The sequence below is a fragment of the Gossypium hirsutum genome, chromosome A09, assembly GCF_007990345.1.
Source record: "Gossypium hirsutum isolate 1008001.06 chromosome A09, Gossypium_hirsutum_v2.1, whole genome shotgun sequence".
Classification (NCBI taxonomy): Eukaryota; Viridiplantae; Streptophyta; class Magnoliopsida; order Malvales; family Malvaceae; genus Gossypium; species Gossypium hirsutum.
In genome coordinates, this window is record NC_053432.1 from 81,297,014 (window position 1) to 81,309,489 (window position 12,476).

The window sequence follows — 12,476 nt, forward strand, 5'->3', positions numbered from 1 at the left end:
AAGGTCTATTTGGGCTGGACGGCAAGAGCATGAAATCACCAAGAAAATAAGGGCAAAATTGGAAAATTGCAAAATTTACTTAATAAAGCTAGGACTAAAGTGGAATTATCTAGATTTCTCTTTATTTTTCTGCATCCTCATCAGAAAAAACACCATGGAAGAGTTCCCTTAAGCTGGTTTTTCATATTTTTACCACAAGTAAGTTCAATTCTTGATTATTTCTTGAAATTTTTGTGTTTTTGTGACTTTTACAACTAGGTCCATTTGTTGAATTCATTAGTTCTTGATTCTATGAAAGAAATTGAAAGTTTATATGAATATGTTATGGAATTATATGATGATTTGATATATAATTAGAGCTTTAAATTGTTTATATGCTGATTTTATTGAAAGAATTGAATAGAAAGTGAATGTTTGGGACCTAAATTGTAAAAGAGTTTGAAGTTAGAGTTTTATGTGGAAATTCTGAATTTCAATAGTTATGAAATAACTTATAATGTCTAGTAAAAGTATTAATTGAGAAAATTATTTTAATTGAGGGGTTAATTAAGTAAGGACTGAATTGTATGAACTGTGAAATTTGGGGCAAAATGAAAATCAACATTTTGCACTAAAACAGTTTTGGACAGCAGCAATAGTTTAACTTTGAAAAATCTCCAAAAATTGTAGAAATCTAATTAGAGTATGAATGAAATATGAAATTAAAGCTTATTGAGTCTAGTTTCTTATAGAAGAAACGGTGTAAGAAATGGAATTGTAAATCATGAGATATAATAAGTTTTGTGAGACAATGTCAGAATGATTTCGGGTTCCCCTGTTCTGACTTTGGAAAATCATCAAAAATTGGAGAAAAATAATTAAGGAATTAAATTTATATTTTTAAAATCCTTAAAGAGTCTATTTTCAATAAAAATAAGCGGGAACATCATCCGAATCTCGTACGATGAGATAATTAATTCTTAGTGAAGAAGGGTAGGAACTGTCAGACAGCAGAACAGGGGCAACTTTAAAGAATAAACTGTATTTATTGGCTAAAACAAAAATTCTGAAAATTTTATGGTAACAAGATAAGTAAGTCTAGTTTCAGGGAAAATTAGCGGATTTTAATTTCGAGTTCTGTAGCTTAAGATATAAATAATTTAGTGACTATGACGCAAATGGACAGTTTTGAATATACATAAGTAAATAGTGAAATTATTGATAATGTTACTTGTTGCATGTCATATAAATTAAGGATGTGGAATGGAGAGGAGGAGGAGGAAAATATGTATGAATATTCAGCTAGCATGGCTAATTTGTATGTTTTAGGCTCATGGACTAAATTGAATAGAAGTAAAATTTTATGGGCAATTTTGTAAAAAAATGTTAAAAATGACCAATTTGCATGAAATGGATTATTTTATTATTTAAATTACAAAATTGAATGAAATTATTAATTTAGCTCAAGATCAGAGAAAAACATGTTTTAAGGATTAAATTGAAAAGTGTTGAAATTATGAAAAATTCTGACATTTTATAGAATTCATAGGTTGTTATCAATTTGTGTGAGAATAACGGCTGGAAATAAAGATTAAATTGCAATAATTTTATTTTAACCTAAGGATGAAATCGTCATTAATTAAAAGTTTAGGGGTAAAATGATAATTTTGTTTAGAGCATTAGTTGAATGTATTATTACATGAAATAAATGAAAACGACGATCAAATTTCATTATAAAGATCCGGATGACTTGAATACGAGACTTGAACGTGGAAAAGAAAAGATATCGGATTAATGAAATATCTGATAAATGAATCGGTAACTCCGGTAATGCTCCGTAACTCTATTCCGGTGACGGATTCGGGTTAGGGGCGTTACATGGTTGGTAATATGTTATGTGTTGTTGTGAATGTTTAAGTCCGTTAACGCCTCAAACCCTATTCCGACGTTGGATACGGGTGAGGGGTGTTACATTAACTTTCTTTATATATTCTTTAATTTTTTTTTAAAAATTATAATTTAAAAATATATAAATTTTAGAATTTTTATAAATATTTTGAATTTTAAAAATTATTTTGAATTTTCTAAGTTTATTTTGAAATTATTTTGTATTTTTTGTTAAGAGGGAGAATAATTTGCTCATTTTCAAAATTAGAAGGAACAAAAGGCGTATTTATACCAATCTATTATTCGAATTATTTGAGTTATTTGAATTGTAAAGTTCAATTCGACTCGAACTCAAAATTTAAATTTTTTAAAATTTTTTCGAATCGAATCGAGTTTTGCTCACCCTTAAGAGTAAAAATAAAATCCCTTATCGTTTGCGAATGGACTTGATATAAAACATTGATTTAATCTATATTTATTATTTATAAAGTCATTATGACCCATTAATCGGATTTTTATTTTGAGGTTATTTATATCTTTTTATATTTTGATAAATCTAGAAAAAAATATTTTCAAATCTCATGATTTTCTCTTTAACTTTGCCATTTCAACTAAGTTGGTTTGCATAATTTTTTAGGTATGATAACTTATTTGACCTTTCAACTTTAAAAAAAATTATTTTAGCTCCCATTTTTTTTGCCTCTTTTAGCATTTAAACTTACATTGTTTGAGTTGGTCAAATCACTGCCATGTGAATGTCATGTTAGAAATTAATTAATTTAAAAATTAATTAATTGATGAAACGGCAATCACGTGTGTGCCACGTCGGTAAAGTTTATAGATATTAATTTATCCTTCCATTTTGAGTTGATTTAATAAACAACGTAAGTTTAAGGACTAAAAGAGGCAAAAAAATTAAATAAATGACTAAAATAGTTTTTTTTATAAAGTTGAAGAGTAAAATAAGTTATTATGCCAAAATTTTTTTTAACTTTATTACACCCATAATCCATACTCTAGTGATAGGTTAAGACTATGGGTAGAGCGATAATTTTATTTGAAGGGTGAAAATTAAATTATAAATTTTAGAAAGAGTTAAGATGTAATTTCATCATTGTAAGAATGTAAAATTTTATAAATTTTCAATAGATTAAATTATAAAATTTTCATTTTTGTAAAGTCATAATTAAAATTTAAAATTTAGGAAGGGTCAAAATATAATTTTATTATTAAATTAATTTATAATTTTATAATTTCGAAATTAAATAAATAAGTAATTTTTTGTTAAACCTTTGGGACTAGGTTCAATCCAAATCGTTTGATGTTATTCAAGTCTTATCATATACATGAGTATTATCTAAATTTATTCTAATTTAAGTTTGAATATATACATATATTTTTTGTAATTTCAAATTTTATTATATCTATAATTTGCGTTGTAAGTTTTGATATATTTGATATATACGACTATACTTATATTTTATTTAAATTTAATTATAAAATATACAAACTTTTCTCTTTCGCAATTTATTTTTAGTATTTTTTTAACTGTTCTCTTAATGATTTTTCTAGAAAACAAGATCCCCTAGATACTACTAAGTAAAGGATATTCATAAATAAAACTCGTTCTACTTTACTTGAAAGAAGTAGCAGTGTCAATAGTCTGCTATGCTTTCTCTACAAGCGATGTTAATAGTTGCAGTTTTAGTATTTTTTTTTTAACGTGGGTTTAAATGGGCGGTGTGTTTAATTACGGTTAGTGTAAAAATAGTGATAAATGCGAGATTAAATACTGTAACAATATTAAGCATGAGACAAAAAGTAAGCTAAACGCACTACACCGTATCTTACCGCCCTTCTAAACTCACATTTAATTATTTTTGTTAATTTTTTTTCCAAAAAAGTAGAGAGGAAATTAGGGCCGTTTACAGACTGATTTTGTGCATCTTCATTACAAAAGAATTTTCTGAGAAATTTTAACATTGCCATCATGGTTAGCCCAAATTCATTATTGGCACAATTTAACAGTGATAAAGCTAAAATGAAATCATCAAAAGTTGATCAAGATGGTGCACTCTATTACAAATTTAACCATAGTTATGGTGTATATCTTTTATTGTTTGCACTTAACTCTTCAATACGTTGAGTAAAATATGCCCAAAATTCAAATTTTGTCTCCTCAGTGAAGATGGATAACTGTAATAAAAGGTTGTAGATTATAGGTAAAAATGAATAAATTTATACTCGTGTAATACTAATGCTGTTTTTCTTTAGAGAAAACAAACATAACTTAGTAGGTAGTGCCGGTGGAAAGCAACTTCTTATTGAAATGCAAAATGTTTTTTAAGAGACAAAAGACTAAAAACAAAAAGCTTTGATTGAGAAAAACAATAAAATAAAATTTGTCGTAAAGAATAAGAAAGTAGTGGGTGGGTTTCTATATGGTTAAATTTTGTTATTAATCCTTGTATTTTGTGAAAGTTATAAATTTAATCTTTGTATTTTGATTTGAATAGTTTTATTAATCCAAATCGTAAGATTTTAGTTTTTACTGGAAGATAACTGTTAAATTTATTAAATTTTTTTATTTTCAAAATTTGACAAACTAACCATATTAATTGTATATGTAATGCTATGTTAGCTTGATATTTCAACATATCATTCACTAAAAATTTAATTAATAGATTAATGACGGTCATTTGTGTCGAGAATAAAATTTTAAAATTTGAAAAGTATTGGAGAATATAGACCAAATCTACAACTGTACACATAGTACACGTCTAATAATTGAAATTAATCAAATAAATTTAACTACTACTGTTTGAGTCAGAATTGAAATTTTAAAATTTTGAAAATATAATGACTAATTTCGATCAAATTAAAGTACCAAGAACAAATCCACAACTTCCACGAAATATATGGACTAATAGAAGAATATACATATATATTTATACTATATAATATGGCTAGTGTTTTTTTTTTCATTTCTTTTCGTATGAGTATAGCATCGTGATTCCTGATCTTTGTTTTCTATTAATATTTTTTTAATTTCAAATTTTGTAAAACTACTAGAAAATATTTAACTCCCCTTCATTATATCCTCAACTACCTATAACTTGAATTCTTTTTGTCATTTCTTGAATTAAATTAATATTTACTTAGGACACCAAACTATCACCCTGGTTTTACCGAACAAGAAGGGCAATGACTTCACTTTGTATGTCATTTTCATTTGATGGCCTACTCAAAATCATTTATTATTTGAATTGTGATTATTAAAGCACATGCATCCCAATTTATTGGTTTTTTAGATTTTATGTCTATCCTTTTTAATAATGTCATTTTTCGAGATTTGAATATGTGCCTTATTATTATATTGCACCTAATATTTATTGGTTTGAGATACATTTTTCAACTTTTTGTCTCAAACAGGGGCAGAACCAAAAGGGTTGGTAGGGGCCCCGGTTTCTCTAAAATGGATAAATTTTCATTTAAGTTCCTTTATAATTTATAAAATTTTAATTTTGTAATAGTAAAATTATACTTTGGCCCCTCTTTAAAATGAAAAAAGTTGATTTAATCCTTTAAATAATTTAAAGATATAGACTATTAAAATTATGAAATTACATTTTTACGATCATAAAAATATATAAATTTAATAGTTCAAACATTTTTTTTATTAAAAGAAAGAATTTGATTAATTTTTGAAAGTTGAGGATTAAACTGATAAAATAAATAACATTGTGAAGCTAAATTTGGTTCAAATATAATTTACTAAATACATTTTATGTCTGTATTAATTAAATTAGATTAGTGATACTTATATAGTAGGTAATAAGAAAATAATATTAAATTAAAAGCAAAGATTTCAACCCTTGCTTTAAGAATTATAAAATTTTCAACTTAGCTATTCATTTTCTTTTTCAGATTATAAAAAAAATATATTTTCAAATTATTGATTTTTTAATCATAATAAAAAACAAAAAATACGTTATAATAAAATTTGTTGATTTTAAAAATTTGTAAATTTTTTAACTACGTTGATATTTAAATAACTCGTGATGCTAATCGGTTTAAATGTTTTATAAATACTATAAATATTTGATAACTTATTTAAAGTTGTATTGAGTATCCGAGATTTATTTTGTATTTAATTTAATTTTTTAGTTTATAAATATAATGATTTAATGAATTTAAACATTTTAATGATTTCAGGTATTTAACAAAATATATTTAAATAGTAATTTCTAATAATAGTCAAATTAAAATATCATATAAATTTTAAATTTTAAATTAAAAATACCCCATATTTTCAAATCCTAATAGAATGCAAAATATATTCGGAAATAACAAAATACAAAACAATGCAAGAATTTAAAAAATAATAGTAAAACTAAAGAAAATAAAATGACGATTAACATTTACTTTACCACTATATAGAGTAGGTAAGGCATTAGGTAGTGAAGGTTGACCTTGAGAAAGGTTTTGATTTTCTGTACTGGACACCACGTGTTCCCACTTTTCCAACTCTATATTTTATAATGGGTTAAATCACAATTTGGGGTTTGAACTTGGTAATTATTTTTATATTGGGGCTTCAATTATTTTTGTCCAAGTTAGGCGTTGAACTTTGCAATTATTCTTACAATAGGGCTTAAACTTTAAGGTTTTTAAGGATTAACTTGAACAAAAAAGAGAGGTTAAAGTCCCAATGTGAGAACAATTGCTAAGTTTAAGGCCTAACTTGAATAAAAAAAAGGTTCAGGTCCCAATGTGAGAACAACTGCCAAATTTAAGGCTTAACTTAGACACAAAAATTTAACTCCCATTATGAGAAAAGTTGTCAAATTTAAGTCCCAAAAAGTGATTTAACCTTTTATAATTTACCTTCCTTTTCTATTTACTACTAGAAGAAGAAGAACAAGTCTTTTGGTAGACTCAAATAACCTTATAAAAATATTTTTATATTAAATTAATCCATTTATTTAACTCGTATTTCATTTTAGCTTAAATCATTCTTTGACTTTTAAATTATTTTTTAATTTTGGTAAACTTTTTGTCTTTCTTTGATATCATTTTTTCTCTCAATTTATTTCTAATTTTTTTTCAATAAAAACATAATATGTGACAGATTCTTTTTTGACACAATTAATTTTGGAGCAAAATGGAAAGAAGATAATAGTTGAGATACTAAAGTAAAAAAAAATTATAATTCAAAGATAAGCATAAATCAAAATAATTGTGTTTATGGTACATGATGGTATTTAAGCTAGAAAAGACTACCCTTCTTGGTCAAAATATGTTGTTGGTCCCTATGCTTTAGCAAAAATTGACATTTAGTCATTGTACTTAAAAAATTAAAAATTAAATTCTCAAAAAATTCTAATCCAATCGTTTACTCTTTTAATATTTTCCATTAAAATTTACCAAATCGACATGTTTATTAACATTTCATATGTTAAATTGGCTAAATTTATTATAAGAAAATTTTGAAGAAAAATATGAACGGGTTTAATAGTTAAACTAAATTTCTGAATAAAAGAAAACTAAATCACAAAAAATTTTAAAGTACAGGGACTAGTTGAAGATTTAAACCTTTCTTTCTTTCTGGATGTGGCCACTCTTTTTCACCTATAATTTTCAAATTCCCATTTCAATTCCATTAAAATTCAGTACCTCATGGAAAAAGGTAAAATGAAAACCCGCTTTTGAGCTCTAGAAAACGTGTCTTCTTCTTTCTTCATCAACCCAACCAGCCCAGCTAATATAAATTGTCTTTTCTTTTACATATATATACATATATACAGATAATCAAGTCTAAACTAGCCTACAATCATAAAAGCAGACCGTCTTATCTTGTACTATTCTTTTCTAACAAAATAAATGAACCCAAAGCTCCATTTCTATAGCTGGTGCTGATTTGAGGCTCTGAGCTAGAGATTTAGAGGAGAGCCAAAAAAGAAAAAAGAAAAAAGGGTATGGGTATGGGTATGGGTATGGAGGAAACTGAGAAACCAATAGAGGTACGAGCTGTGGAAGCTTTGGGAAAAGGGTTTGATATAAGTGGTGATTTCAGGTTGAAATATGCTAAAGGTACAAGATTGGTTGTGCTTGATGAAACCAATAAAAGAGACATTGTATTCCCAGGTGCTTTTACCGTTCAAGACGTTTCTCAAGATATTCGTCTCGATAAAGGCGATCGTATTCGATTCAAATCTGATGTTCTTGAATTCAACCAGGTCTGTTCCTTTTTTTTTCCTCCTCTTTTTTTTTTTAAATTTATTTGATGAACTATATTGGGTTTTAACTTTATTATGTGTTCAAAGTATAAATTCAGAAAAAAAAAATCTCATAGTTTGATTTGTATCAGTTTCCTGATAGATCCATGAATTTGTTAATATTGTGTTTTTTCATGGTTTAATTTGATGTCCAAAAAGATGAGCTAATTCTGTAGTTCTGAAATGGCTAAAGGTTGATTAAACTTGTGGGATTGAAAAAAGTGTGAAAATTTTGACTAAGGGGAATGCTAATGAATGCTATTGTGGTAAGCAAAGGTGCTATCTGTGGAGATTCTTTTTCCATTGCATTTAAACTATATAATATATATTTTTAGCAATCTGAAGAAAAAAATACTATATATTATTATACTTAGCTCATGCGTTCTGATTCATAGGCATTACTTTTTGGTGAATGAGCCTTGAAAATTGTGGGATGAAATGTCACCTTTATGTCACATCTGGATAAACTTGTTTATTCAACTCTTTTGACTATGGGCATCTCTTATGCAATTTCAGAGTTTAGAGCTGAAAAAACAAGTAAAGGTAGATTACTTACATAATTGGTTTTGTATTTAATGATATTTGTTTAAGTTGGAAGGGAAATTTGGGTTTTATTTGCATGAGTCGGATTTGTCTTTAAAAGTTCTTTTACTCCTTTACATGTGAAGTATGCAAGCATGTTTTGATATGTAACTATTTGAAAGTTTGAAGCTCAGTCAAGGGTTCATCCCTAGTTATTCTCTAGTATGATGTCAATGATGATGATAAACAATTTGTTGCCTTCTTTTTGTTCTTTTTATGTGATGATTCATAATTTAAGTAAGCCATGAGCTACAAATTGGATGTCAGTAGAGTTGGGAAAATGATATTTCTACTTAAAAATCCTAATGTCAAAGTATCTTGAAGGGAGCAAAAGAACAGAGGGGCAAGGTTTAATATGAAAATTATCATGGACTATGCAGTCTGTTCAATTTTGTACTGATTAAGAGCCTTATATCAGTTTCAATAAATTTATTTGATGCTGTATTGATATTGTACCTTATATCTGCTGCCAAAATCTTACTTCTCTTGCAGATGTCCGAGTTACTTAATCAAAAGTCTTCGATTCAAGGAAAAGTTCCTTCAGGCTACCTCAACTCCATTTTTGGTTTGAGAGGAGATTGGCTTCATGATGCTGAAGACACCAAAAATCTTGCTTTCGATGGTTACTTTATTTCGTTATATCATTTACACCTTACAGCATCTCCACTTGTACTACACGACAGAGTTAAGAAGTCTGTTCCACCACACTGGGATCCAGCAGCATTGTCTAGGTACCTTTTTCATATATTGTTTCTGCAATTTATTGGTGTAAGAATCATTATATCAATCAGAGATCATATGGATTATGTGGAGGCTGTTTGCTTGAAAAGAAATATTAAGAAATAAGAATATTGTCAAGTGTCAATTGTTTGTTATATGCACCCTTGTCTATTAGTAGGGAAATATATTGCTTGTTTTGCAGAATTAAACGTGGTTTTCAACTGGTTATGTTGATCTTGTGACTGTATGCTGGAAAAAAAAATATATTTTAGTATAACTAATGAAATTATAAGATGATGAAGTAGCTGCAATAATCAAAAACCTAATGAATGAACCATTCGTTGATAGTTCATACAACGTGCAACCACCCCTAGCTGTCCTATGTGAACTATTATAATTAGTGTTCTTTATCTATTCATTCCCATTTTTGAGCTTGAGGAGTGTTCTTAAGATAACAAATATGAAATTTAAACTAAAACAGGAATGCTGAAGGTGTATATTACTGCCATTTTGGTTAGAGCATCACTTTCCAATAAAAGAAGGGGTTGACCGGTTGGGAAGTCCCTGTATGCACACATATGCGCATTGTAGAATTTCCTATCAACAAAGTTTCTGCTTAGTGTTTTATCTGTGATGTATCTAAATTTGCAAATTCATGAATGCTGGGGAAAACATGCATCGTTTTGGTCACTCGGCCTTTATCATCATTATTGGTTTCATGCGCTACATATCTAATAAATTGTATTAGGCAGGTTCATTCGGACATATGGGACACATATAATAGTCGGCATGGCTATTGGAGGTCAAGATTTAATTTGTGTCAGACAGAACTATTCCTCTACAATTCCACCTTCGGAACTCAGAGGGTATTTGGAGGATCTCGGAGATGTTATGTTTTCAGATGGGAAAAGCCCTTCATTACTACAAAGAAAAATGGGAGACGGCAAACAAAAAGTATTAGCTTCTCGTCGAGATTTAAAGTCTCTTGATTTGGTGAACGGCAATATGGTTTATAAATTCCATCTGTTTATGTAGGTGCCCGAGGTCTTTAACCGCATTTTGCAGTCCAATACCTTACAGTTGGCCAGCATTGCAGAAACATCAAGCAAAGACGTGAGTCTAGAGATCGTGTGGTGTGATTTTTTTTTTTAATTAATCGTTTGAATCCATGAATTTATTTTGTTTCCTCTATTTTCATCTCGAATAGGGACTCACTATCATTTGTTCGAAAAGAGGCGGAAATGTGTTCTTGCATGGTCACTCCAACTGGCTCCAGACTGTACCTGCGAAACCCGAGGGAATTTTGTTCAAGTTCGTTCCCATTACTTCTCTTCTGACTGGGATTCCAGGAAGCGGGTATCTCAGTCATGCAATCAACTTGTATCTTCGTTGTAAGTATTATACTGCTGAACTTGTTTGACTACTTTCTTCTGCATGGTTTATATTTTGTGATTTTGAAGTTTGGTTTGGTCAGAGAGAAAGTGCTCCAAGATCTGAAGAGTCTATTTGATTGTTGAGGCATATCCTCTTCAAATCATTCGCTATATAAAGCCACATGAAAGAAATGCCACATACCCTGTTGTCTGAAACAGAATCTGCCATGTCAATGCCAAGTCAAGAAAAACATTATAGTTTTTTGTGATAGTAAAGTTCTTTAAACTTGCTGAATCTGTGTGTAGACAAGCCTGCTCCGGAGGATTTGCGGTTTTTCTTGGAGTTTCAAGTTCCACTACAGTGGGCCCCTATGTTTTGTGAGCTGCCTCTTAGGCATCATAGGAAAAAAGCTTCTTGCCCTTCCCTGCAATTTGCTTTCTTGGGTCCTAAGATACAAGTCAGCTCCACGCAGGTACTCAACTGCACATGAAGTTTTGTTTTATCGTAGTCAACTTATCAGTTCTACTTTTTCATGTCTTCATATTATCTTGTCACCTGCATTACGTTTTACGCTATGTTTCTCCTACTGTTCATTTTTCTTTAAAATGAGCATACTTTAGTCAGGGACTTATGGTGAAATTTGTTGGTTTTGAACATATTTTTCTGTAGTTACCTTTACAGTCCATGTTTTTTTCTGTATATGTAGAAATGTATGTATAGGCATTAAAATGAGTTAAATGTGTAAAATACAAGGATAAATTGCTTGAGCCCTAAGACTTGCTATTAAGATTTATCTTATATTTACTTCTTTTAGATGGATTTTGTAATTAGCAACCGTAATTCAGTCATATTCGGTTATTACATGTTCTGTAAATTTCAGGTTTCAAGTGATCTAAAACCGGCTGTTGGCCTCCGACTGTACTTAGAAGGAAAGAAATGCAACAGGCTGGCAATACACGTGCAGCATCTCTCGAGTCTTCCGAATATAATGACGGTCACATCAGGCCAGCCATGCCGATGGCGAGGATCAGATGACTATAAATCAAGCGACCAATTTTTAGAGCCGGTTCGGTGGAAGAGATACTCAAATGTGTGCACGTCTGTTGTTGAACATGACCCTAACTGGTTACAAGAAGTCTCAAATGGTGTTTTTATCGTAACCGGTGCACAGCTCATTAGTAAAGGGAAGTGGCCAAAGACAGTTTTGCATCTCCGTCTGCTTTACACACATATACCGAACTGCACAATCCGGAAGACTGAGTGGGCTGCTCCACCTGAAACTTCTCGTAAGGCTGGTTTCCTCACAAATCTCAGCACGACTTTCTCATTCACTCAACGGGCAGTCACCGGACAACAAAAACCACCTCCAACCACACTTAATTCAGGCGTGTTTCCGGAAGGTCCACCAGCACCAATTCGTGCCAAAAAGTTGCTAAAATATGTAGATGTATCGGAGGTCATCCGGGGTCCACACGATGCTCCGGGACATTGGCTGGTAACAGCAGCCAAGCTAGTGAATGAAGGTGGTAAGATTAGTTTGCATGTGAAGTTTGCATTGTTGGATTATCCATGAATTTCTGGATTTAAGCTTCTTTTGTACATATAAAGTGAGAATTCTATATGTTTACTATAAAAGGAAAAAAAAGTTGAATTGAA

General features: G+C 29.6%; 1 protein-coding gene across 1 annotated transcript; it reads left to right on the forward strand.

The window, feature by feature from the left end:
- Positions 1–7,534: 7,534 nt before the first annotated feature.
- LOC107942715 (MACPF domain-containing protein At1g14780) lies at positions 7,535–12,476 on the forward strand. Its single transcript, XM_016876433.2, has 7 exons — positions 7,535–8,105; positions 9,219–9,457; positions 10,199–10,400; positions 10,482–10,559; positions 10,654–10,837; positions 11,126–11,292; positions 11,701–12,476. The coding sequence occupies exons 1-7, from the start codon at positions 7,845–7,847 to the stop codon at positions 12,391–12,393; spliced, it is 1,824 nt and encodes a 607-aa protein (XP_016731922.1). The 5' UTR covers positions 7,535–7,844; the 3' UTR covers positions 12,394–12,476.

Coding starts and splice junctions, on each gene's coding strand:
- LOC107942715 (XM_016876433.2), top strand. CDS start 7,845: ATGGGTATGGGTATGGGTATGGAGGAAACTGAGAAACCAATAGAGGTA. Junction 10,401..10,481: donor TGGGAGACGGCAAACAAAAA/GTATTAGCTTCT, acceptor CTGTTTATGTAG/GTGCCCGAGGTCTTTAACCG. Junction 10,560..10,653: donor CAGAAACATCAAGCAAAGAC/GTGAGTCTAGAG, acceptor CATCTCGAATAG/GGACTCACTATCATTTGTTC.